Below are 23,759 nucleotides of genomic sequence, written 5' to 3' on the forward strand. Positions count from 1 at the left end.
GTAAAACTCGGCAAGTGCGTGATGGAGGAATGCTAAAACAGATTAGAGTCGTAATTTTACAACCTGATGTTATGTCATCATCTTGATTGTACAGGAACTTTTCCACTAAGAGATACAGCATAATGTCTGAAGATGGATCTTAAATTAAAAGCAAAACCTGATGAACTGTTGCATCTGCATTAAGGCCACTTCTACCCAACATTGTCAATCACAGGGGTAGGGGATTTAATTCTTCAGTCCTATTGGACAGGACACTCCTGTGCCACCCAGCCCACAGTACCCTCCTGGGTTCTTGCTTAGGTACTGCTGGTGGTAGTCCTCAGCATAGTAGAACTCTGGGGCCTCTTGGATCTCTGTGGTGATTGGCCCAAACCCCTCCTCAGTCAACACCTGTCAAAGCAAACAGTTAAAACATTAAGGCTTGTTACATTAAAATTATTCAGTTCAGTGAGTTACTTTTTAGCATTTGATGAACAAGCCTATTACTTCTTCTGCATCCAGAAAGCACCACTGTGACATGCACATCATTAGATACAGTCTGGAGATTTAGGTGGTAGAAGCACAAAGAGGACTGACAGCATGTTTCAGATGAGAGCCATCAGTTTTGAAGGTTCTGTCGTGGCCACACAGAGGAACGCATTTCTATAACCATATTGTCATTGTGCTGTTTGGGGGCCAGTTTTCCCACCATGTTCCTCAGTTCTACAATGACTGAAATCTGCAGGGTTCGCAACACATACAGTATCCAGAGACTGGGCGGGAGGCATTTGTGAATCGGTCGTTGTCATAGACATTTGTAAAGCAGCGGAGCAGAGCAAGAACGAGGTCATTATCGCTGCAGGCCTCAGCTGACAAGGGACTGACAGATGCCTGCTTTCATGATCCAGATGTGCCGAGAGTCTCCCTCGGGCACCATGGCAACCTGCCCCACGTACCAGCGCCAGCGGCGCTCCGAGAAATTCTCATTTGGATAAAAAAAAAAAAAAACGATCATAACATATAACCGTAGAAATATATAGAGGGAAATTCAAACAGACTGGCACCCAAACACAACAGAAGCCAATTCACTGGGAATGCTCACATGTGGACGAGTCTCTGAACTTGTCTGTTTCCAAGAGGCTGACCTCAATTGCCATCCGGCATTTTTTGTCTTTTTTTTTGTGGGAAGTCTTGACTTTTTTGGGTCATACAGCCGTGACCAAAATATTCTCTGCCATAGTAAGGCCAGGCATCGGGGGCCGTGGTCCGTCAGAAGCCAGTCAGGCAACAAGGCGAGACTCCCCTATGTTGTCGGATTCCACATCACAGCACCTGTCCACATTTGATTTTCTGATGTTTTATGTATTGGGACATGGACCTGAATCGAGGGTGACAGACTGAATTCAAATCAAACTCCGCTGTGCACTGAGAATGAAAGTGGTCAGGGCAGGTAGGTGAAATGATACCCTAAAATGAACAAGACGAAAAAATCGGTCACAGCCATAATTTAGTTTGGATTTTGATGGATATTTCGGCCAACCATACCTGCTTTTTAGTCACTAATTAACACACGTGATTTTTGTTGTTTGAGAAGAACCAGAAACATGTTTTTCACAGATGCCTTTATTGCTTGCCTTTGTATTCATTAGGCAAGACTGAGAAAAGGATTTGATAATGAATGATTTCTGGCTAACCAAGGAAGCAATAGGTTCCTATAGTTATATACAATACCCCAAAAATTGTGGCTGCACTAACTGGAACACCACCATTCCCATTATTTCCTGAACTGAGAGAGTAGTAGGAGAGAGAGCCATTGTTGTCAAGACGGCTGCCAACATGCACCCTGTTCTGGAGAAGAGAAGCACCAGCTCTCCCTCCCTGTCTCTCTTCTTCCAGAACTGGGCTTGCTCGCGCCTGGAGATGTGTGAAAAGGACCTGCTCCGTGAGGGAACGTGCCAACTACCTCACTTTGCTGACCATCTGCCGTGAAGCTAGTGCACACCTGTTAGGAGGCTCTGCTGCAGACAGGAGCGAGGTAGCAGCAAATCAATTTTTACCCCCAAGGCCAAACTCCTTTTAAAGGCGCATCCCTGCTATTCGCTATTCTTATGAGGCCATAAGAAACATCATCTGAAGAATGTCTTGCATAGTTGTTTACTAGCTAAAAGTACTTATGAAAAGAATCTGGCAAGTGGGACACATATGAAAGGGTCTGCATGTGTCATATGAAGGAGAATACCACATAGAGAATTTTGGTTTGTGGAGGATATTATATATATATATACACAGTGTATATAATATATATATATATATATTATATACATATATATATATATATACCCTCACACACACACCTTTATACGCACATCAGTGTAGCAGTGGAGGTCACTGCTAAAGCAATCACTCACAACTCCCTGCTACTGTCTGTGGAAGGGCAGCACCGTGAAGCTTCAGAGGCTGAGACCGTACACCTGAGGGCTGTGGGTCTGGATGCTGGTTGTGACACTGATGTTGCTTGCTTCAGAGAGGTGTTCCGCTGAGAAAAGCATCTTAATGAACAGCTTACAGAGAAACTTAAGATGTGAAACTGCAGGCTTTGTTATGTGGCGGAGGAGAAGTTGCATCATCTGTCATGACATTTTGGATTCAAGACAATCAGGTGAATCTGTCTTGGATGATCACTGGTCAGGGGAACATTACACTGGTCAGGAGGCCATTAAAGATTATTCGCGCTTTCCGAGGCACGGAGCAATGGCAGTTTTAAAGACCTGGAGCCCTTCTTAATGTAACACAGTCCGTGTCCATGATAACTGATGGGGGATTTCTGGAGCTGACCACCCAGTGCTGCAGAGTGAGGCCCAGGCCCTCCTGAGACTCACTCTCCCTCTGAAGCTGTCGCTATGCACCAGAGCTTAACTGTGCCTTTATAGAAGCTGAAGATGGCCCAGCGTGATGGCCCAGCAGGAAGCCAATAGGACAGGGAGCCCTCTGCTGGAGAAATGCCAAACCCTCCCGCTGGCAACCTCCCAACGTGGCACAGGAAGATATATATATATGCCCAAGGCCACCCGGGCTTTTTCAGTGCCTGCTAGATGAGTGATTCAGAACCGACTCCTCCACGGTAGCTCTAAACCACAATCGCAGGATGCAGTCGCCAAGGAGACCACTGCAGCAGCGGGTAACTCTAGCACTTATTGTTCCACAGAAATGGGAGGGGGAAGACAGGGGGCAGCAGGGAAAGCTGGGGGGGGGGGGGGGGGTGTGTATGAAATCTGAAGCAATTACACCAATAATTCCGTGGCAGGTGGCATGCTCTCCCAGTCATCTTGTCTGTCGGCACTGGAAAGTGAACCAGCCAAGTATCTGAAACAAAGGCCCTTTGTGAAATTGAACAAGGTAAATGGTCTGGGTAGTAAATAGCTAGGTTGGGAGGATGACTTGTATCTGAAACTTTTATCACAGTTTCTCAGGGTTACTGATTCTGCGTGTTATATCATAGCATTTGTTCTGTTTTCAGGGCCAGTTAAAGGACCCTGGTCATAGTACCCTGACGCAAGTCCTAACAAACCAAAACTGAATTTAAGATAGTGAATTACCGCTACTTTACCAATAAAAGGTTATTGATTTGGAGGATTTCTCTTCTGTAATTTCAATATCTGTATACTGAGTTGCAAAAAAAGGTTGAAGAGGTTGAGGACGTTTCTAACTCCTTGTTATCATGGTGATTTCATAAATCATAGGCAAGAGCCTGGTGAGTTAAGGGCTTGTAGGAGGAGACAGCCTCTGGTTTTAGTGGAAGGGACTCTTCATTAAGCCAGACTCACTGCTGTTAAACAGCACCTGGGCTATGTTACACAGACACAAAGCTCCCTCTTCTGGTACCTTTATAAGACATTTGAACAGATGAACTGGAGTACCCCGAAGTGCTTTGTTCCCCCAATTTCAATGTGTGTCTGTGTGTGAGAGAGAGAGAGATAGAGAGAGAGTTCACACATATGTACATGCATGCGTGTACACAACAATCCTTTTTTATTAGCAGAACATAATGTGCCAAAGATTTATGCATGCACTGATAGATGATCTACCAATAGCCATCACATCTGATGCATAAACATGTCACTGAACACAGACGGCTAAAAGTCGGCTGGGTCTCAGGTTGTTTTTTTTTTTTCTGCTAACAGTGGTGAAAAAAAAAACTGCCATTTTGTTTAACTTCTCCAGTTTACAGAGTATCTGACACTGGTGTGTCAATAAAGCTGTGGTGGGTTTAAGGGTATTTGATGTCCCCTGGCTCCTGTTCCGTTTCTCCTGTTGAAAGCAAATGCATCGGGCTGGGGGGGGTTAGAGAGTGGCCACTTTCTCTCCTCTTTATTTCAGCTCAGCTTTTCTCTCCGTCCCGCGGCTTTCTTCCCCTCCTCCTCTCTCCTTTGTTCGCTCATACAATGGGGCACGGCTGTTTAGCGGAGAATAAAACCGCTAGCAAACGCGTCCCTTACAGGTGTGATTGATGAGCTTAAGAAGTGATAGAGATCTACTCTAATGAAACTGATGTGTGGTGAATCTTTCTCCGATAACCTCATTTGGGACACTGAAGAAGAGATATGCAATTGCGAAGCACGAGAGATCGCATAATAAAAATGTCATGTTTGAATGATAGTAAAACAAATAAGACATGATACATTTTGATGCATTTGCAATAGGACGGCTGGTACCTTTTGTGCAAAAACACAGTAGGCCCACACTAATATGCCCATGCGTATAAGAGTGACTTTCCAGCTGAATCATGATGCTGATCAAGGACTGAGGCCTCGCCTCTATTCCAGACCCATTTATCATTCATCCTGCATTCATTCATTTCATTCATCCATTCACTTAATCAATCATTCATTAGCCACGGCGTGGTGCTCCTGGTCTGGGTCACAGTCCCCTGGGGGGGGGGGGGGGGGGGGGGTATAGACGTGCACACTCCCATCTCATGGGATATCAGTCCATCAAGGATCCTCCCCACATGGGGCTCCATGTCATCACCAGCCTCACCCAAACACATTGTGCATGGACTAGTCAGCCAATATGGACGGATATGGATATGAAAATGACGAAATGGATGTGGAAAATTTCAAATTTCACTAAGCTAAAATAATAAAAAAGAGCTTCATATACCACCTACTGGATGAAAATGTGCACATAAACATCGGGAAGTTCCAAAGACAGGATAGTTAGCTACCTATTGTAAAATACGTGTTCTTTCACACAGCAAAATCAAACCCTATACCACATGGGGCTCCTGGGTGGTGTGGTGGTAAACCTGCCTATCGAAAGGCGTACAAAATCCTGTGTTCACAGCGCCCTTCTCCCGGGCCAGCACTCCTGAAAAACAGTCTTCAAAATGTCTCTCCGCAACCCTCCGTCTGCTAAACTATTCCTGCACAGCGTTACCGTCACTGCACTACCAAATGCATAATTCAGATTAATTAATTTGCATGTCAGACGGAGGCCTCATTTGGAATGCAAATACCTGCGTGCCCTGGTTAAGTGAAAAAACGTGAAAGGCAGCGATAAGCAGCCTGAAATGACTTTCTATTGCGGTGATTTCAGGCGGCTGAAAACGGCGCGGAATGCTAAAGAGCCAGCCGGGGAGGGAGAGGAGGACACGGGCGCAGAGTGACGGTGCCGGCACCGCGGCGCGACACCAGACAGGTGGCAGCCCTTTTGTACTTGAGGAAGGACGCGTGCAGCAGAGAAGAATGAAATTCATTTCCGGGGGAATATTCCCACAAACGCTTCGAGGTTGTGGAGGGGTGTACTTTAGATCTTGACGTGCTTATTCAGCAAACAAACCATGAAGGAGCCTACCTTCCCGCGGGGGGGGGGCTAAAACGTTTATTAACGATAGCCGAAAGCGCAAAGCTGTAAAACGTAAGATGCGCGCAAGAAACCAACAACACCCCAGCGTGGCCATACCTGCACTCAGGTGCTGGCAATGCATTCTGACCTCCGCGTTCCCTAAGGCGGCATGTGCTTATTCAGAAAAGCCGTGAGTTATTGCCCAGGCGTGGTTGCTGTGGAAAAAAAAGAAGGGGGGGCTGCCACACACACTGAATGCACATTAATAATGCAGGCCCACCTGAGGGGCATGCCGCACAAAGCATGGAACAGGACTGCTGTAATGGGACGATCAGCACACCACGGGACACGGAGGGAGCAGAATGCAGTCACGACGCGGCGGTATGAGCAACGCAGACGCCGCTGCCGTGGACACCAAGAGAAGGGGCGCTGTCACAATGAGAGCCACAACACTCCCGTTGGCTCCCCTAAGAAACTAAAATAATACAGTCACACCGAAAGGCATGGTTTACCAATGTTCGGCGCATCAGCGCTTCTTAAAATGACATTCGATTCAAATCTCTGTTGAAACGGACAATGACGTGAGGGTGGATGAAAAACGTGAACGCGTTCGGACCGAGACGCTTCGCAGTCAGCGTTCTGTTAAGCAATAAGGTTACATGCCGGGGAGCACAGAACAGTAGCGTGACAACAGTTTTCTGTGGAGCCAACAATTGCCAGCTGTTCAAATAAGTATTCAGAGGTCGTCTCAGAGAATTTTTTTCACTGAACAGAGGTAGCATATATATATAAATATATATACACCCTTACATACAGTTAAGATTATATGATATAAGGCGCTGAAGAGGATGACTATGTTGTCGCTTCTGCTTTCATCTCTACATACAGGAGATGCACAGACTTCCTGTCTCATCTCTCCAACACTCAGAATCAGTAACCCTGAGAGAAGAAAGGGTGTGCTCTGAAAAGAAACCATTCAATGTCTGCTGAGAGGTCAACAAAAGAGGTCAAAACAAATCTCCATGCAAAATACAGGCTGTGTGCATGTGCTCATGCCTGTGTGTGCATGTGTCTCTGCTCATCTGTCTACATGTAGGCATGTGTGCATGTATCTATGACTGGCTGTGTGTGTGTGTGTGTGTGTTTGTGAGCGCATATGCACTTCTGTACCTGTCTGTGTGTAAAGTGCTTTTGCGGGTGTGTGTACCCATGTGAGACTGTTGGACACGGGAATATCAATGCTGGAGAGGAAGGTAGCATTGCTCACTCCCTGGCAGAAACGTGCCTCTGTCCATAATGATGTTTAGGGAAATATGGGCACACAAGCCAAAAATCTGTTACACACCATTTGTTCAGGTCTCCTGTGGGGACCATCAAAAGGAAAATGAAAATAGGAGGGTCTGGTCCTGATAGAACAGCAAAGCGTTGGGGAAAAATGACCAGCTTCACGTGTTTAATGACAGGGAGGGGAAGGGAAGAGCCACTGGAAAGAGAGGTGAACTAAACATTGTAGCTACCCCAGTGAAGCAACAACTGTGAGCCACAGTACAGAGAATGTTTGTGGCTGTATATGCCATGTACCATTCTGTATTTTCTGCTCTACATGATTGCTTTAAGGACTGTTATATGACATTTATATATCCACTCTTTTTAAAGCAATCATGGTCAGTGCTGAATACTCTGCGCTGCTTCAAATCAGCACTGTAATGTTTTCATTTCACAACTCATTTCCCACCCCGGAGCAAAGCTGGAGCTCTGAGAAGTCCACGCATAGCTGGTTATGTTTCTGCCTGTAGATTTGCCAGGACCTGTTGCGTGAAGAGGAGGAAGTCTGCTTTCTAAATCTGCTCGTGATAAACATCACATGGGAAGGAGAGGGAGAACCGGGCAGGAAAAGGAGGCGAATCCCTTCATCGTCTCGAGGAAGAGGATGAAGGCGAGACAGGATGGGAGGGAGACAAACTGTACACACACCGGCAGTACGCCGCTGACACCTGACTTCAGCTGCCAAGAAAGCCTAGCTCCTGAGAGCCGTGGGAGTTAACACACCCAGAGGAATTCAAAAACAAGGATGAGAATATCACGCTACGAGAGAACTGTGAAACCAATCTCTCACGAGGAAGAACTCAAAGAGAAGAGAAAAGAGACGGGTTCGGAAAGAGATCTAGCTGCTGTACTGAAACCGTGCTAGTAATTCATTACACAAATAGATCTGTTCCTTTAACAGGGTTAGTGAAAAAAATGTCTATAAGATCTTCAGCTTACTGAGGTTGGATTTGAAATGATGTACCATGACTGATCATATGGCAGTCTGCTTCTAGAGAATGGGTCTGAAATTCATGGCATTTAGGATGCTCATGCAGAGATCAGAGCACTATGCCTTCCTCTATTTCATCGCGGTGAAATGCTGCTTGACTAGATGTGGCTAAACAGGATAGCAGTAAGTGTGTGGGCGGGCTGAAGGCTTTCAGCGCCTCGCACACTCACGGAGGCTTCACCTAGTCCCGGCTTTCAGAATTCCATTACATTCAAAATGGAGGCCAGAGTGACAAGAGAGTGGAGAGAGAGAGAGGGGAAGGAGAGAAGGGGAAAGAAAGTTGAGTTTGTTACTAAAGCAATCCGAAGACAGATTTGGCTGGCAGATGGTTGGCAGCTCCGTGTTTGTTAAACCAACTGGTCGGGTACATTAGGCTGTCAGGGAGCAGCATGGAACGTGGCTCCATTTAGAACGACCACAGATGGGGGGGGGGGGGTGCGGCAGGCCTCGGCAAGCTGGTCAGGAAATAACGAGAGCAGTCACAGAGCGGACAGGGGAAAGCTAATTAGCCCAGCCACGGCCTCCAGTCACTCTCCCAACTCCACGACTGAAGAGCCCCCGGGACTCTCAGGTGAGCGTCTGTCACAGCTGTAGGCCTGCTTGTCACCTGGGGGTGGTGGGGGGCTGGGGGGAGGGTGACTTCACCTTCCTCTGCTTGCCCTTTCATGAGACACGCTTGCGTTTGGCCAGGTCTGACCCCCTATCCCATGCCTGTCCTCTCTTCCCTGGTCCCTGCTGTGCGTCTGTGTGGCAACAGAGAGATGGCCTCCACATCTGTCCTATCAGTCTCCCATTTAGAAACGACTGGGACGGATGGCTTCACCAGTGACACCACAGCACAACTGACGGTCTCAGACGAGTTACAGCCACACAGTCCACAGTGACCTCACACTGCTCTGACACTCTTTCACCTTCACTGCACCCTCAAGATCCTTTCACACATGGACATCGAAACCAAGGCTAGCGGTGTCTGAATCCAGCACAGTACTGCATCTTTGCACGTGCGTGTTAGTTGGGTTGTCTGAGTTACTGCAGCCGTCAGTTATTACAGATGAACCGAACTGGCCTGCTCTTCAATTTCTGTAGGCCACAGCTTGAACTGAGGCTGATTTAGCACAAAGGGGCACATGAAAACAGCAACATGTACTTTAAGGGAAAGACTATGATGGGAGGAAAAACTGGTTCCCAGAGAAACATGCACTCATCCCTATTCTGAGTTACACACCGTATCTATCACAAAGTAATCCTCTAAATGGAGCTGGGAAGCAGCTCCACTAATGAGAAATGCAGTGGGTGAGGACTATCTAATTAAAGACACTCTGATTTCTCACGGACACAGACAGGATCCCTAATTGGTGGAGTGCAGTCAATCTTTGCCGACTCCAGAATTTGGCTCTAGGCTTTCAGGGGAAGGTGAGCAGCACACATGGAACCCTCTGAGGTAAAAACCTGTCTTTTGTGGCCCCTTAATTGAGACACTAATAGATGGGAACGTGCCGTACACAAATATTCTTCCTCCAGAGAGAAGGCAGAATCTCTTGTCTTCATTACGCCAAGAATGGAGCACAGTGACCCCTTGTGGTTCCTGGGGTAATATTCACAATTTTTTTTGTCCTAAGTTGGCAGGTGAGGTTCAGTCAAAGAACACATGCATACATATAATGAGTGGAACTGCTCAGTCATGTCAAGGCAAACTTTGGCTTTGGATCTATGTCCGTCTGTTTCCTGGGTGCCAGAACCAAAAGGTTATCCACACTCACTCAGTAATAATGATGAGCTTTGTTGTAGAAACACCTGGAATGACTGTCTGAAAAACATAAACCCAGGGAAAGTGTTTGATTGTACACAGCAAGTGTTTATCAAACCCCCTAGTAAGGACCATCTGTTTGCACTTGGAGCACCTCACCACAGCCTCCCAGGGTTTTATTATTAAATGCTATTTTTACAGAAAGCTTAAAACGAATGCTCAAATGTACCTTTACATTTACACTTAGTCATTTAGCAGATGTTCTTACCATTAGCAGAATGACTTACAAAAGTTTATACAAGAAGGCCAAGACTAGAGACAATGCATACCAAATCATAAGCGTTACAATCCAATAGCAGGAGTCACTGCAAAACATGTCATATTCTATTAATTGCCATAGCAGGTGCAAGAGGCAAATAATTAGACAAATATGTATACGATAACAGTATGGTTAAGAATGGGTACTCTACAAATTTCACAAATATTTTCTCTCAATAGAGTCCCTGACTGAATACATAATTCATGCCACATTTGAAAATACCATTTCAAAAGGTTACATTAAAACTTTAATATTTTGGGTATAAACTTTTAAATGGCAGTATTTCTTTCATCTTGCTTTTCTCCAGATGCATTCAACCTACTTTCAATTTTATATGCTGTAAAATTTATTCATCATTATGTTAACTGTGCGGAGCTTTATCTGGCCTTCATTTTTGTCTGTTTTTGCACAATTCCTATACAAAATATTAACAAAATCATAAAATACTTTATTTTAAGATTTTAAAATGAAAATGAATCAAAATATATCAGAACATTTTCTGTGTCTTATCTTAAGAAAAGTGTTATAAACACATCTTATTTTTTTGCTATTTTTTTTTTTTTATAACACAGGGGAAAAATGAATTCTGAAAAAAATCTCTATGAGAAAAAATTTTCTTGGTAAAAAAAAAAAAATTACAGTCTCTTTCAAGTTTCCATGAGATCCTGACTATCCTCTATGCCTGCTAGTGTGGGTCTTCATGTCTGGTGTTCCTATAAGTGATGATAATTAACAGGCTTCATAAAAATATTAAAACTGCTGGGATTTCCTGGCTATTGACCACACTTTGCAGAAATCAATATAAACAAATCCCTGCTTAAGAAACCCTCTGTGATCCAGTGCGTTAAGGAAACCGCTGCCGCTCATTGACACTGCACTGAGTGAGAACAGCGAGCCTGTGGTTTAAAGCAGCCTACTGGGCAACACGTTAACGCCCTCTAAAAAGACACCCCAGTCCCACCAGCCGGCGGAGGGTGATCCGCTGCCCTGAACACAGGGTGCGGGGGGTGAGACGGACGGGCGTGTCCGCAGTGCGCCGATGTCGGTGGGAGTGACGCGGCAGAGACTGATGTAAAGCACTGTAGGTGAAGTGTGTTGGGCTGTCTCCAGCGGTTCGCGGCGTAGCGGCTGCCCAAAGGACTGTGTCACTGCCTCTCCACGATATGTGTATTTAGCAAAACAAGGCAGACTGTCCAGCTGGAGTGTTTCCTGCTGAATCTGAAAGAAGGAATCATGTAAAGGAGCTAATGTCGTTTTGACACAGCTAATAATGATAGCCAACTCAATGTGGCAATAGGCGGTAATGAGGAGGAGGAATATGCCCTGTTGTGCTGGACAGGAGCGAATCTATTCTGGACAAGAGCCTGGTCACTGGAGAGGCCCGGCAGATGTAGCACTGCGGTGTAGGACAGGAGCATCCCCTGCAGTGCGCAGTGCTTCTGCGCAGACGTCCCCCCAGCCCCCCCGCCCCGCAGCTCCGACCTCCCGCTGACAGCCCGATGCAGTGCCTCTGACTCTCCTCCACGATAAATATTAACGATGGTAACACCCAAAGCAGAGTCCCGCCACCCTGAGCGAGCCAGACACCCGGGAACAAAAGGCACCATGACATTGACCTTTGCTTTCTATTGGCTCCCTGTACATCCATCCAACCCTTCCCTGTCCCCTCCCCCGTCCAACCCCACTCCTGTAACCCACCCCCCCCCCCCAGCCTCCACATCAGCTCCCTCCCCCTTGCTCCCCTTCATAATGGACACAGCTGCCAGTCATTGCAGTCTTTATTAACCCTTGCCTTCTGACATCCATTTCATTAAGGCTGGGGGGGTCAACAGCTGATTAAAACGGTAGCGAGGCGGCACTCTACAAATGACCTCCAACCCTGGTCGCCTTTTAATTTGGGCGGTGGTCCAATCGGAGGACGCGAGGGCCTACCCTGTTGCCATGGCGACAGGGCCTGCTGCTCTGTTCTGGTGCAGAGCAGATGTCTCCGGGGGGGTTGGTGGTGGGGGGGTGTTGTTGGGAGGAGGTGTGGGAGGGGAGAGAGCAGACAATGGAGGAAGGAGAGAGGACAAAGGACTCACGCTGCCAGCAGAGGGAGCCTGTTAGCATGATCAGTGTGCAATACACTCAGCCAGGCTCTCAGCATTTTATCCATTACTGCGCTTTGTGTAAGCAAATACAGGGGAAAATGCAATATTCAAATGGACGCGGTTGCTGGTTAGAGCCGCTGTGCTGTCTTCATCATGCGATGGATCTGACAGCACCTTGCCAGGGCTCGTTTCCAGCGCCGAACTGCATGAATCTTTTATCTCCAACCACACACAGAACGAGCCGCATCTCCCAGGCAGGTGATGTCATTGTCACGGAGGAGGAGAGAAAAAGCCGGGGTGGAATTAGATCTCCCTTCATCGCGAATACCGCCATCCATCGTCCGGCGAAAAGTGAATCACGCCTAACCGTTTCCACTGACTGGATGTGGAGTTTAAGTGCTGGGAATCGTATACAAGCTGTAACCACGCCACACAGTCTAACATAGCAAAGGCAGTTTCATGTTTGTGCCATCAGAGGTGAAACCACATTTTCTGTCCAGTTCATTTCTGTTTGCAGACCCATAAGCTACACACATAAAATTTATTAGTGACCTGTGAGAAGCCATCCCAAGGCAGTGTTCAGCCCTTCATGCTTGTGCATACGAGGGCTTACAGCCGTATGGTAAGATGGGAGCGGGACAATTAGCAAAGATGGCGGACTGTGAGGGTGTGAAAATGGGAGGGATGCGTGCATGCATTGTACAACAGCATGGTGAGGGGACAGGTGGGGCATGAGGGCAGTGACGGCAGAAGGGGCGCCAGGTAGGTGCATTTGGGCTGCGACAGTAGGCAAAGGGGACAGGTAGGTGCGGCATCCACTGCACAATTAGGCAGCCATCAGGACCTCCAGACAGCGAGATCTCAGATGGTGACACCATCAGCTGCAGTCACTACACCGTGACAGAACAAATCGAGCCCAGATGCTTTTCCCCCCTCTTTAATTCCTGAGAGTGTGGTCCCCACGTTCCCTCCCCTGAGCCCACACTCCACCCCCTTCCTTCACTCGGAGCGTCAGTACGGAGAAAAAAAACACGTCTTCACTTGCTTTAATATTCTTTTTTTTCCTTTTAGATTCCCTGCCCAAAGGTTTGTAGACAACAGAGGGAGACAGCAAAGGAACGGCTGTTAAGGGAGACCCACTGTGCAACACACCAGGATGTGTGTGTTGCGTGTGTGTGCAAGAGAGTATCTGCATGCACATGCGCGTGAGTGCACGGCTGTGTGCCTCGGTCAGTGTGTGCACGTCTGTGTGCGAATATATGGTTAGAAAGTTAATGGAACGAACGCAGCTTACAATTGACAATTTGAACTTACATAGTTCAAAAGGTGTTGACAAAGACAAATTGCTGTGGGTTTTTCCCGAGCTGAAACACAGGGGTCAGCGGTAAGACATTGTGTAGAGTCACTGCGAGGGACGCTGGTGAACAAAGACCAGCTATTAACAAAGGCGGCCACGCTTTGTGTCATGACGGCCCTGAAAGGCCCTCCTTGGGTCCTGAGCTTGAGGACAGTGGCTTCCCCTTCATGCCACCCAGTTCTGAGTTGATTAGCAAAACAAAAAGACCCTCAGCAGAAATTAAGATGCACTCCGCACCAGTCATCTCAGCGATAGATGAACGTGACACTCTCCTCATTGTGGGTGCTTCTGTGCCTTCCTGCGGCACGGACTCCGCCATGGAACAGCCTGGCTTTAAAGCATCGTTAGATGCAGCACACGACAACATTTCCTCATGGAGGACACTACAAAAAAGCTGCCATACTAGAGAACAGAGAGAAAGACAAAGAGAGATGGGAGGGAGGAGAAAGGAAAAAGGGAGGAGAAAGAGAGAGAGAGAGATTGGAGGGAGTGAGAGTAATTACTATGCATGCAAGCCATGCATGGCAGGGAAAACTTTCTTTAAATCAACGGCGTGAGAGAGAAAGCCAGTAGGGGAATGTCTAGCTTCTTTGTGAACTACAGCTATTCTTTTTTATCTCTGTTGTTCTAGTTCCCATCACCAGTTCCAGAAGGGTGGAGTACATATGCTGGTCCACAATGCATTGCACCACCAAACCAAAGCTCTCTCCATCCCTATTCATGAGGGGAATCTGTCTCCGCCTGCAATCCTTCTCAATTAAAGATATGCAGATGTATAATGCAGATGGTGAGGGTTTGATGCATGCTCTCTACACAGTGATTGGCTTTGAACCTTGACTGCCATCGCAGGAAAAAGAGACCAGCCCTCTCTGTACATACTCAAACTTTGAATTCGCTTCCAAGCCCCCAAATTTCACATCAATCATTTTCTTTGTTTTTGGAAAACATGTCTTCCCCACTCAAATCTCTTCAAAAGCCAGCTGCTGGTTGTATCGCGTGCCCGCAAAAGAGGAAGCAGCCTCACAATCATTCTCTGCATAACAAATTCTGGGCGCTAGTCAGAACATTCATACCCCAATGTGACAGGAGCCAGAACGCAATTTCTATCCAGAGCTGTATGCAGTCAACTGCCATACAATGGTCACTCTGAATGTCATTTTCATCAGTGATTGAGCTTGACAAGGACTAAAGGACACCAGTGACTGTATAGTCCTTGATGTCAATTTATCAAAGTCTAAAAGATGTCACATTCATATAGGGACATTACCTTCTGGTATTCATCTTTAGACTGAAGGGCCATGTTCATCTGTTCTTCAGAGTACGTGTAGATGGTAGATCGGTATGCTGTCCCCACATCGTTGCCCTGCCTCATCCCTGTGAACGAAGGGAAGTTGAGAATATTGTTGGGTTAAACTGTGGAAGCACTTCCTATGCCATAGACCAGTACACCCATATAACTCCTCCCTTCCACACTCACAAAAAAGCCAAAAAGGAGGCCTGTTAAAGCGTCAGGTCCAGTTTACAATGGAATAGATGTACTCAAAAGACTGATTCTGAGCAGGATCATAAAATGTGTTTAAAGAGAAAAGTTTAAATCTTATTCAAGTTTTTCAAAAGTAGCACTCAGCCCAGTGGTCAACCTCCAGTCCTTTTTTAAAAAAAATCTTTTCAAAAATGCCTCATCTTGGAACAAATTTGCAATCAAACCCAGGTAAGGTTACCTGGAAACTACTGACAGACGATGTAATTTTAATCAAAGCACAATCCGCTTGATCCGAAAGAGAAAGTTCCTGCTGGTAATTATTCATTTGCAGGGAGCAGAGCATGTAGAATAGTGCAGAATCACACTGATTTTGAGCTGAAATCTACACAGCTAATTGCTAGCTGGCTGTTCGATGACAAGGCAACTTATTCTACAAATCCCAAGAAACAAAATATTATGACATAGCACACACAGGACTGAAAAAGTACTAATCTATAAGATGACTCAGCTTCACACCTTGACCTAACAGCTGTGGTTTTACTGAGCGGAATATTGCTTCATTTTGGGGAGCATACAGCCTCAACACAAGTTTAAATACTGACGTACTGTATTGACTACTACATAGCAAAGAATTGCGTCATTATTCTTTCAAAAATGCAAAAATAAGAAAATGTTTCCTGGGCAATATGTGCAAAACAGACTAGACTAAAATGTCTAACCTTGGGTTTCTGTAAATGCATCTTGGACAATAGGCTAATTACCTGCACTGGATAACACATTGCCCGCTGTGACAAACGAATAAGAGAAACACATGTACTGCTTACCATTTAACAGCCCTGGTGATTGTGTGTTCAGGAGACACGCTCCCTTTTATTTTTCTGTTCGCCCGAGTGCAGAGATTCATTAAGAGCCCTGTTGGCCTGTGTCTTTTTTAATTGAGTCCATTAGCAGCTTTGGGTATGCCTGAATGAGTGAGGAGTCTGCAAACAGTCAGTGATGGCAAGGAGGCAAAGTGAGAATTCTAAAGAGAGTTTGTCTGCAACTCAGTGCAAAGGGCACAAAGTGTATGAAACTTAAGTTGAGAGGGCCAGTCAAGGTGAGGGAAAAAAAAATGTCCCCTGAAGACAACTGTGTGATTGGACAGTTCTGAAGTGAAACTGGCCCTGACTATGACTAGCTGGACTACAGTACCTTGTGTAGGGTTGTGATTCTCCCAGAAGACTTTGAGCAGCTTTCCGTAGTTCACATTGGCTGGGTCAAACACAACGCGGACAACCTCTGCGTGGCCTGTTTTACCTGGGAGAAGCATTGGAAAGAGAGACAATTACGTTAGGTAATGTAACAGCTGTCACTCTCCAAGTTCTCTTTAAAGGACCCCTTAGAGACTCAAGGTAGCATGTGCTATCTTTCCCAGCACAGGATTTAGTAACTAGGGTTATAACTATATTTCCCCCTTTTTGGTTTGGCTTGAAACCTTACACATCTGGGGTATTTTTCATACCACTTCAGATACTTTGTCCATCACTTTGTTCTAAGTTTCCCCACTGTGACATCTAATGGTAACTGGATGTAAATGACCAAAGACAATGAGGTTGATGTCAGGGACAAGGCTGCTGTGAAAAAGGTTAGCAGGGGGCTGAATATTGTGTGATCTTTATAATATAGTATGTCTTTGCTTAGATGTCTAGGGAAAGTGTGGTTGGTTTTGAGGCCTGGACATTTCTGAGAGGCAGAGAAGAGTTCACCTCTGATGCTGATGACCTCAGTTTCTACAGCACAGCAAAACTGCTGATTTCACACTATACTCAATTTCATGAACTCTTTGGTTTCACAAACGTGTACCATTTTTTCACATCCAACATAAAAAAAAAATCCCACCAAATTTCACTTTGAATTCATGCACAGCTTTCAGCTAGACCTCTAAAATCAGTGGAAACACAGCAAAAGTAACTGCCGTTACACTGAAACCAGGAAGCGGTAAAAACAGACAGCAGCATACCCACTACACACAATGGGTAAAGGTTCCTCACAATGGTGCGTAATTACACTGAGAGGAAACATTATGTGTAAAAAAGCCATAAAATGTTGGATATTTTTCCTTTAACAAATTTCATCTAGTGCAGAAAACATTAACGGGAGGAAAATGACTGTTTGCATGGCTATTTGTGCAACATATTCTTCCCCCCATTTTCCCATCGAGGGTTTGACTACAAAGGCGAATCGTAAAGGCCAACAACAAAAACGGCTGTGAGGCGCTGAGGAGCACTCTACATGAACCATCTGAGTCTGTGGTTGAAGACAGCGCATCTTTCATTACCTCGTCGCGTCAATTAGCCACGGCGAGAGAGAGACACACAACTACTGCGCTCTTGATCACGTATTCTGCTGATTCTACAAATACAGGGAAAAAGGCCGTAAATTGGTTTTCACTGCAGCAGTTCTGCGATTTAGTCCTGGAGGAGCTATTCAGGCTTTAACGAAGGGGAAACGCGTTTGCTCACAATGCTCTGAAATGAACATTCCCGAATTAGGGCGGCACGGAATCAGTCGTGCAGATTTCGCGGAATTAAACGGTTTGTCTGCCACAGCCCCCAGGAATGTGCTTGACAAGTGTCTTGTGCTGGTCTGCGTTCGGAGTTTACAATCTTATTATGCCATTCGGTGGTTACACTTCAAGCAGCGACATACATATAGAAATGTAAAAAAATGAAAGTAATATGAGGTCCAGTCTGCGGTAGAGGAGAGGCGTACATTATAGATACAAAGAAAGGTGAACCGAATCGATCAAACTGAACAACGAAACAATGACTGACTTTGAGCCTTATTTCTAATTCCAAGGTTTTCATGGATATGAATATATTCCCTAAGAGATCTGCCCACATTTTAATATTCTTCAAATCTGAGCCATAAGGACAGTCTTGTTGCCTGCTATCTCCCACAAATCTACAGCTCTAATATTAAAAAAGTAATAAAGACTAACCTGGGGGGTCACTTTCATTACCTACAAAGATACAGCAGGCCTCCATCAGAACTTCTGTACACAAGGCATGTTAAATTTATATCCAGGAGTGAGAAGATGTTGGAGAGTACAGCAGAATTAAAAAGCACAATATTGTGTAAGTTTATATGAGATTATTCTGCCACTGACCTCTGGATGGGTATTTTCTATACATATTGCAAGACAGTGCTCATGTATATCCACCAAGTGGTGCAAAGACCGACTGATCCCTGATAGTTAATGTATCATGGAGGTTGCATTAACAGAGCCCTCAAATGCAGCGCCTTCACTCTTGTGTGAGTGCTGTGCTTTGTGGGGGTGGAAGAAGAGGGTAAATCTGGTCTTGCTCAGTCTAAGCCAAGGTTATCTCATACTTTCACACACTGCCTCCACTCACAGCGCTGCCAGTAGGGTTTGGCAGACAGGGTTGGCTAAAGGCTAAAGGAGTGTGGAGGCTGCCATGAGCAGTCACTTTTGCTCCTACAATTTGGAACTCCACGCGAGTCAGAATTGCAAAGTGTAATAGCATATGTGTCCCTGTTTTACCTACTTCTTCATGACACGTGCACAATCGTGATTCAGCACAGGCTTATTTCCCCCTTGCCTCGTCAGACATGCTTGGACATGCCTGGTTATTTCAAGAGCCCACTATTTAATACAGCAGCAGCACATGAGTGTAAGTATAGGTCTAATTAAGTAGCACCAACTGAACTGGAAGACTCACACTTGCCCTGAAGGAGGGTGCTGGTCATTGGGCTTTGGGACAAAAGGCTTTTCCCTCCATCAGACCTTTTTTTGTGTGCAGAGCTGCTGTTTCACTTGCATTCCTGCATCCAGTAATCCCCTGTTTACACGGGATTCCTTTCCAATCTGCAGAGAGCAGACCCTCCCGCAGGATTAGTGCAGCCTGGCTGCAGCTGCACAGACTGCAGAGCGCCCGGAACAAAGAATGCACGGCAGAGAGAACAAAGCATTCAAAGCAGAGCACAGGGCACGGAACTAAGAGCACAGTGTGCAGAGCACAGGGCAGCAAGAACACAGCAAATGGAGTAAATCACAGAGTAAAGGACACAGGGCCCAGAATAAGGACAACAAGGCTATGGAGCCTGTGCACAGGGCACACGACACACTGCAAAGGGCACCTCAGATCTATCAGAAAAAACTGAGACACCGCTGTCTCAGTACTAACACAAAGCCTCCAACAGAAGTCAAACGCTTAAAGATTACAAATAAAGGACACTGTGAATTTTCTGATGTTTGCATTTAAAAGATGCATTTAATATTTAACAAATGTAAAGAGGAGTACAATTGCCTTCTTTTGAAGAAACAAAGCAAAATATTTATGAATTTTTGATTTCTGACCTCCTTGCATACTTGGTAAGACATTTCCTAGATCCCAAAGAGAGCCCAATCACAGAGCTTGAATTATTTAAACAAGCACAGTAAAAAGTGACTTTTTACTGACCATCTGAGCAACAGTGCTGCTGTATTTTAACTGATGTAGGGCTTTGAAATCAGTTAATGACTTGAGATGATTTTAGCAGAGACACATAATCTGAAGACTGGAACAAGAGCGTTCTGAAACAGCCTGCCCTGACAATTAGGGGATTTGAGATTTCAGTGGCATGTAACATGGTATCACGGTATCATGTACCAATGGCCAGATTCATGTAATGTACAGAAGAAGAAAAAAATCCTGGCAACACATTTTCACTGTTAATTTATTGCATAGCTTATACTGAAAGCACACAAAAATGTCCAGTGAGCCGCAAGCCTGTAAGTTCAGCACCACAGATTGGACAGCTCCCTCTGTAGGCTGAGAATGTACACAAACACCAGAAAGCCTGCTGGCATTTCTTAAACAATGTAATAAAATTTGTTGCCCTGCAGATGTTTGGCTGAAACCCAAGTTGAGAAAATTATTCTAATCAAGGCAGAGTTTGCTCTAGAACCATACGTCACCATATGTCTAACTATTTTGTTCACAGTCCATGGAAGAGAAAGGGAAAACACCAGCATATGTAACGTTTGTTTTCAATGAGGATGTAATTGGACTCTTTTGTTCAATTGTCAACATCAGTATTTTAATATTTGTATATCTGATGTAATTTGTGACAAAAAAGCTATTTTCCTTATTAATATGCGCAACTGTCTGTATGTCTGATAAACCCAAATTAAGCCCATGGATATAAGAAAAGTTAATAACAAAAAATATTCATATTTATCTTCAGTTTCTGTCTGTAACATATAACTCCATACGTAAAACATCAATGATTGTGTTTATTCCAGTGAGTGTCTGTTTCGCTATGGTGAAAAGAGTAGAGCTGTCCCCATACTGGCTGTACACAGACTTTGATACTTTGGCAGCTGATGTGTATTGTTTGAATTTTCTAAACTCCTCTCCACAGCCCAGAGTATGTTCTCCCCTCTGGGAGAAGCCATCAAACAATTTTCAATTTTCACTCCAAGTTCACTGAACTGGATTTTTCTGTGAAACAAAAGCGAATCTTTAAACATCAAAAGCAAAACCTGTCATTCCCTTCTGAGCCCACTGGAAGTGCTTTTGGGCCAGACGGCATACGCAGGAGCAGAGGGGAGAGCTGTCATTTATCAAGGTCAATCTGAAATAGCTCAGACCAGTGGAACTTATCCGCAAATTATTCACATGATGACAGCATTTAGATATGTGAGCACGTGCTATAATGGATGATTGTGATGTAACAGTGATCATTTTTGTTGCCTGACATACGAACTCACACACTAAAGTGGTTGTACAGGCAATTTTTAGTGTGATCAATTCCAATTCCAGCAAGGCAAGAATTGGCAGCAGTGGGTGTGTCCAAACAGAATGCCACAACAGCTGGCACCATCAGAATAAATGTTGTTAAAATGACTGCTATTTGGGTTTATGAATGCATTAAAGCACAGAGAGGCATTGTGTTTAGGCACGCACGGTCACACCTTCTGCTTCCTGAGATTTTTATAGCACAAAAACATCTTAAGAATTCAGTTACTGTTTTCACTATAGGAGGGATGCAGCGCGATAAACAACTGGAATGGAATCTGACTGTAGCAATATTGGGAATTTCTCCAAATTGCTACGGCAGCCTTTGAAGTTGTAAAAAAGAAAAAAAAGAAGATCTTTATACACATGGGCTTCATTCACTGCGCAATAAGGGAGGTGCACTGATAAAAAAAAAAAAAAAGTCGTTTTACTGCAGGGGCTGGGCTTGACCTACCCCTGCAGTAAACCCAGACTTTGCTAACAGAAATGAGCAGAGCTAAGGCACACTAATAAAGGATTTTACTCCGGAAGAGACCACTATAAGGCTAATACACACCATAACTCGCCTCAATCTCTTTTTAAAAGCTTGTTAAATTCAAACATGCCTCATGCCACTAAGCAGTCAACATTTTATTGCAGATCCTGATGCTACACCATTCCTCTCTACTGTAATCAGGCCTGGAGGACTCCCCTGCTTTATTTTTCCAAATGACTACTCTCTTTTTATACGCTGATGACTGAGTAAACAGATCGGTATACATCATTTAAGAGACTCCGAAGGCGGGTTCACACAGAATAATTACGAGCTTGAAACCGCTGCACTGTACTCCGTCACCTGATTGAAGTTTAAGGGCATTCAAAAGGACGACCAAAGTCATCATATCGAGGAAAAAGGATAATCAACCAATGCATGATTTATGAACTGAACACTGCGATTTCCCCGAGAAACATGCATGGACTGAAACCCCTTGTTCAGCGTTTGTGTTAGAGACAGCAGAGGCTGGATTGAGCCAACTGCACGAACACTGTTCCATAGAGTATTCAGTTGTCACCTGAAGGCTGAATCCCTGCGAGGTCTTACCTGTGCAGACCTCCTCGTAGGTGGGGTTGGGTGTGAACCCCCCAGCGTAGCCCACCTGTGTGGAGTACACCCCTTTTTGCCTCCAGAACTTCCTCTCCGCCCCCCAGAAACAGCCCATACCTTCAAGAGACAAGAGACAGTGAAAATGATTTCAATGTATTATTTATGATTATGCATTATTTAAAGTATAGTTGGGAAGGTCAACAGGGAACTCAGTTCTCTTTTGTTGTAGCTACCTGTGGAATTACAGTGGGTAGGAAATGTAAGGGTTTGTGTAGCCAATCAGTTGTAGGAGGGATGCTTAGGTGGCCAAATGTAGAGACCTAGCTGGGACTCTCCATGACTTAGCAATGAAGAATTAGCAGGGCAAAACCTATGCTGGGCTGAGCCCTGAAGAATTAGCAGGGGTAGACCTGTGCTGGGCTGCTTTGGTCCCATCCAGGATGTGTGCTAAGCACTCAGTCTGATGTGACTGGTCCTGTTGAAGAGCACATGCTCTATTAAATTAGTCTCCTAGGTCTTTGTGTTGTGCCCCGTCTCAGAGAGTCTTAAAGACTCCTTTATCTATGCCCTCTGAAACATGTCCTTGGGATCCAAATACATTATAGCACATTCATTGCTATGAACGATCACTCATTCCTGTGCTGGCAAAGCCCTCCTTTAACAGTATTTATCATCTGGGACCTGATTATACTTTGAGTGACAAATCAACTCCTAAAATGTCTGGGTCTATGACTTATCTGAATTTACAGTCAAATAAACCTGCAACACAACTCCAGCTATTGTATGTACTTTAGGGCAGTAAAACCAGATAAACTCTGTAAAACTAATACCTGCAGTAAACATTTATGGCCAAGCAACACTTTCCTTACAATAACAGTAAAATATGGTCATATATTGTTATCCACTGTCTTTTCCCATGGGTACACTTGAGAGTTATTTACTTGTGAAAAGCAAACAACAGCAATGAATTTATTTCATTTAATAGATCTGAATATATTTCTTTTGAAGCGTAGCTCTACCACTGCTTATGAGGATGTCAAGCCTGAGCGTGCTTCTTTGCTGTGTCGGTCAGAAAGGAGATTTGTGTAAATCAGCGTTGATTCAAACAATGTGAGGTAATGCAGAGCAACACCAATCAAACACAGACACTGCGAAAAGCACAGGCTTTTGTGGAGTCAAGGGTAACAGCCACCTTTTAAAACAAGCTGCAGGGGGCTTTGTGATTTGAAATGCTCTGCAGGCCATGAGTGCAATAAAGCTACTTTAAAACATAATTTTATTTGCACAAAGAAGAGCTCGATAAAAAAAAAAAAAAAAAAACAGAAAGGAAAAAAAAAAAGATTTAATTCCTGTCTGCCATGATGAATTACACAGTTTGAGTCCCAAATAAAGAAAATAGCAGCTGAACTAATGCATTTTATTAAAGAGATCCTAATCATCTTCAGCAATTAATTTCCATCTCTCTCTCACCCCTTTTTGTTTTGCACTTCTTCTTTTTTTTCAGCCTTTTTTTTAAGCATCAGGGGGAAAAAAAAACTAATTACACAACAGTGCCTGCTGCCATATTCCCCTCTCTTTCAATGCAGATCACTTACCAAATACAGCCATCTGCAGTCCCTCGGGGAACGGCGGTGTGGTTCTGTTCCCATTAACGTGGTGTTTCGCTACAAGAAGCAAGGAAACAATGGAGACGGTCCTCTTTAGCCTCAACCTGGATACATTGTCAGACCAGCCCACCCAGACCCACAAATACCAC

The 23,759-nt window shown here is 44.9% G+C and overlaps 1 protein-coding gene across 2 annotated transcripts in view; it reads right to left on the reverse strand.

Moving 5' to 3' along the window:
* msra (methionine sulfoxide reductase A) overlaps positions 1 to 23,759 on the reverse strand; it is a 58,990-nt gene continuing 35,231 nt past the window's right edge. For both annotated transcript variants that reach the window (XM_036549412.1, XM_036549413.1), the window contains exons 2-6: positions 23,599 to 23,667; positions 22,001 to 22,120; positions 16,328 to 16,432; positions 14,921 to 15,027; positions 1 to 390 (exon numbers count right to left, since the gene is read on the reverse strand). In XM_036549412.1, coding sequence (XP_036405305.1) covers positions 226 to 390; positions 14,921 to 15,027; positions 16,328 to 16,432; positions 22,001 to 22,120; positions 23,599 to 23,667 — 566 coding nt within the window. In that variant the 3' untranslated portion in view covers positions 1 to 225. The remainder of the gene's footprint in view (positions 391 to 14,920; positions 15,028 to 16,327; positions 16,433 to 22,000; positions 22,121 to 23,598; positions 23,668 to 23,759) is intronic.

This window comes from Megalops cyprinoides, chromosome 17 (assembly GCF_013368585.1).
Source record: "Megalops cyprinoides isolate fMegCyp1 chromosome 17, fMegCyp1.pri, whole genome shotgun sequence".
In the NCBI taxonomy this organism is placed as follows: domain Eukaryota; kingdom Metazoa; phylum Chordata; class Actinopteri; order Elopiformes; family Megalopidae; genus Megalops; species Megalops cyprinoides.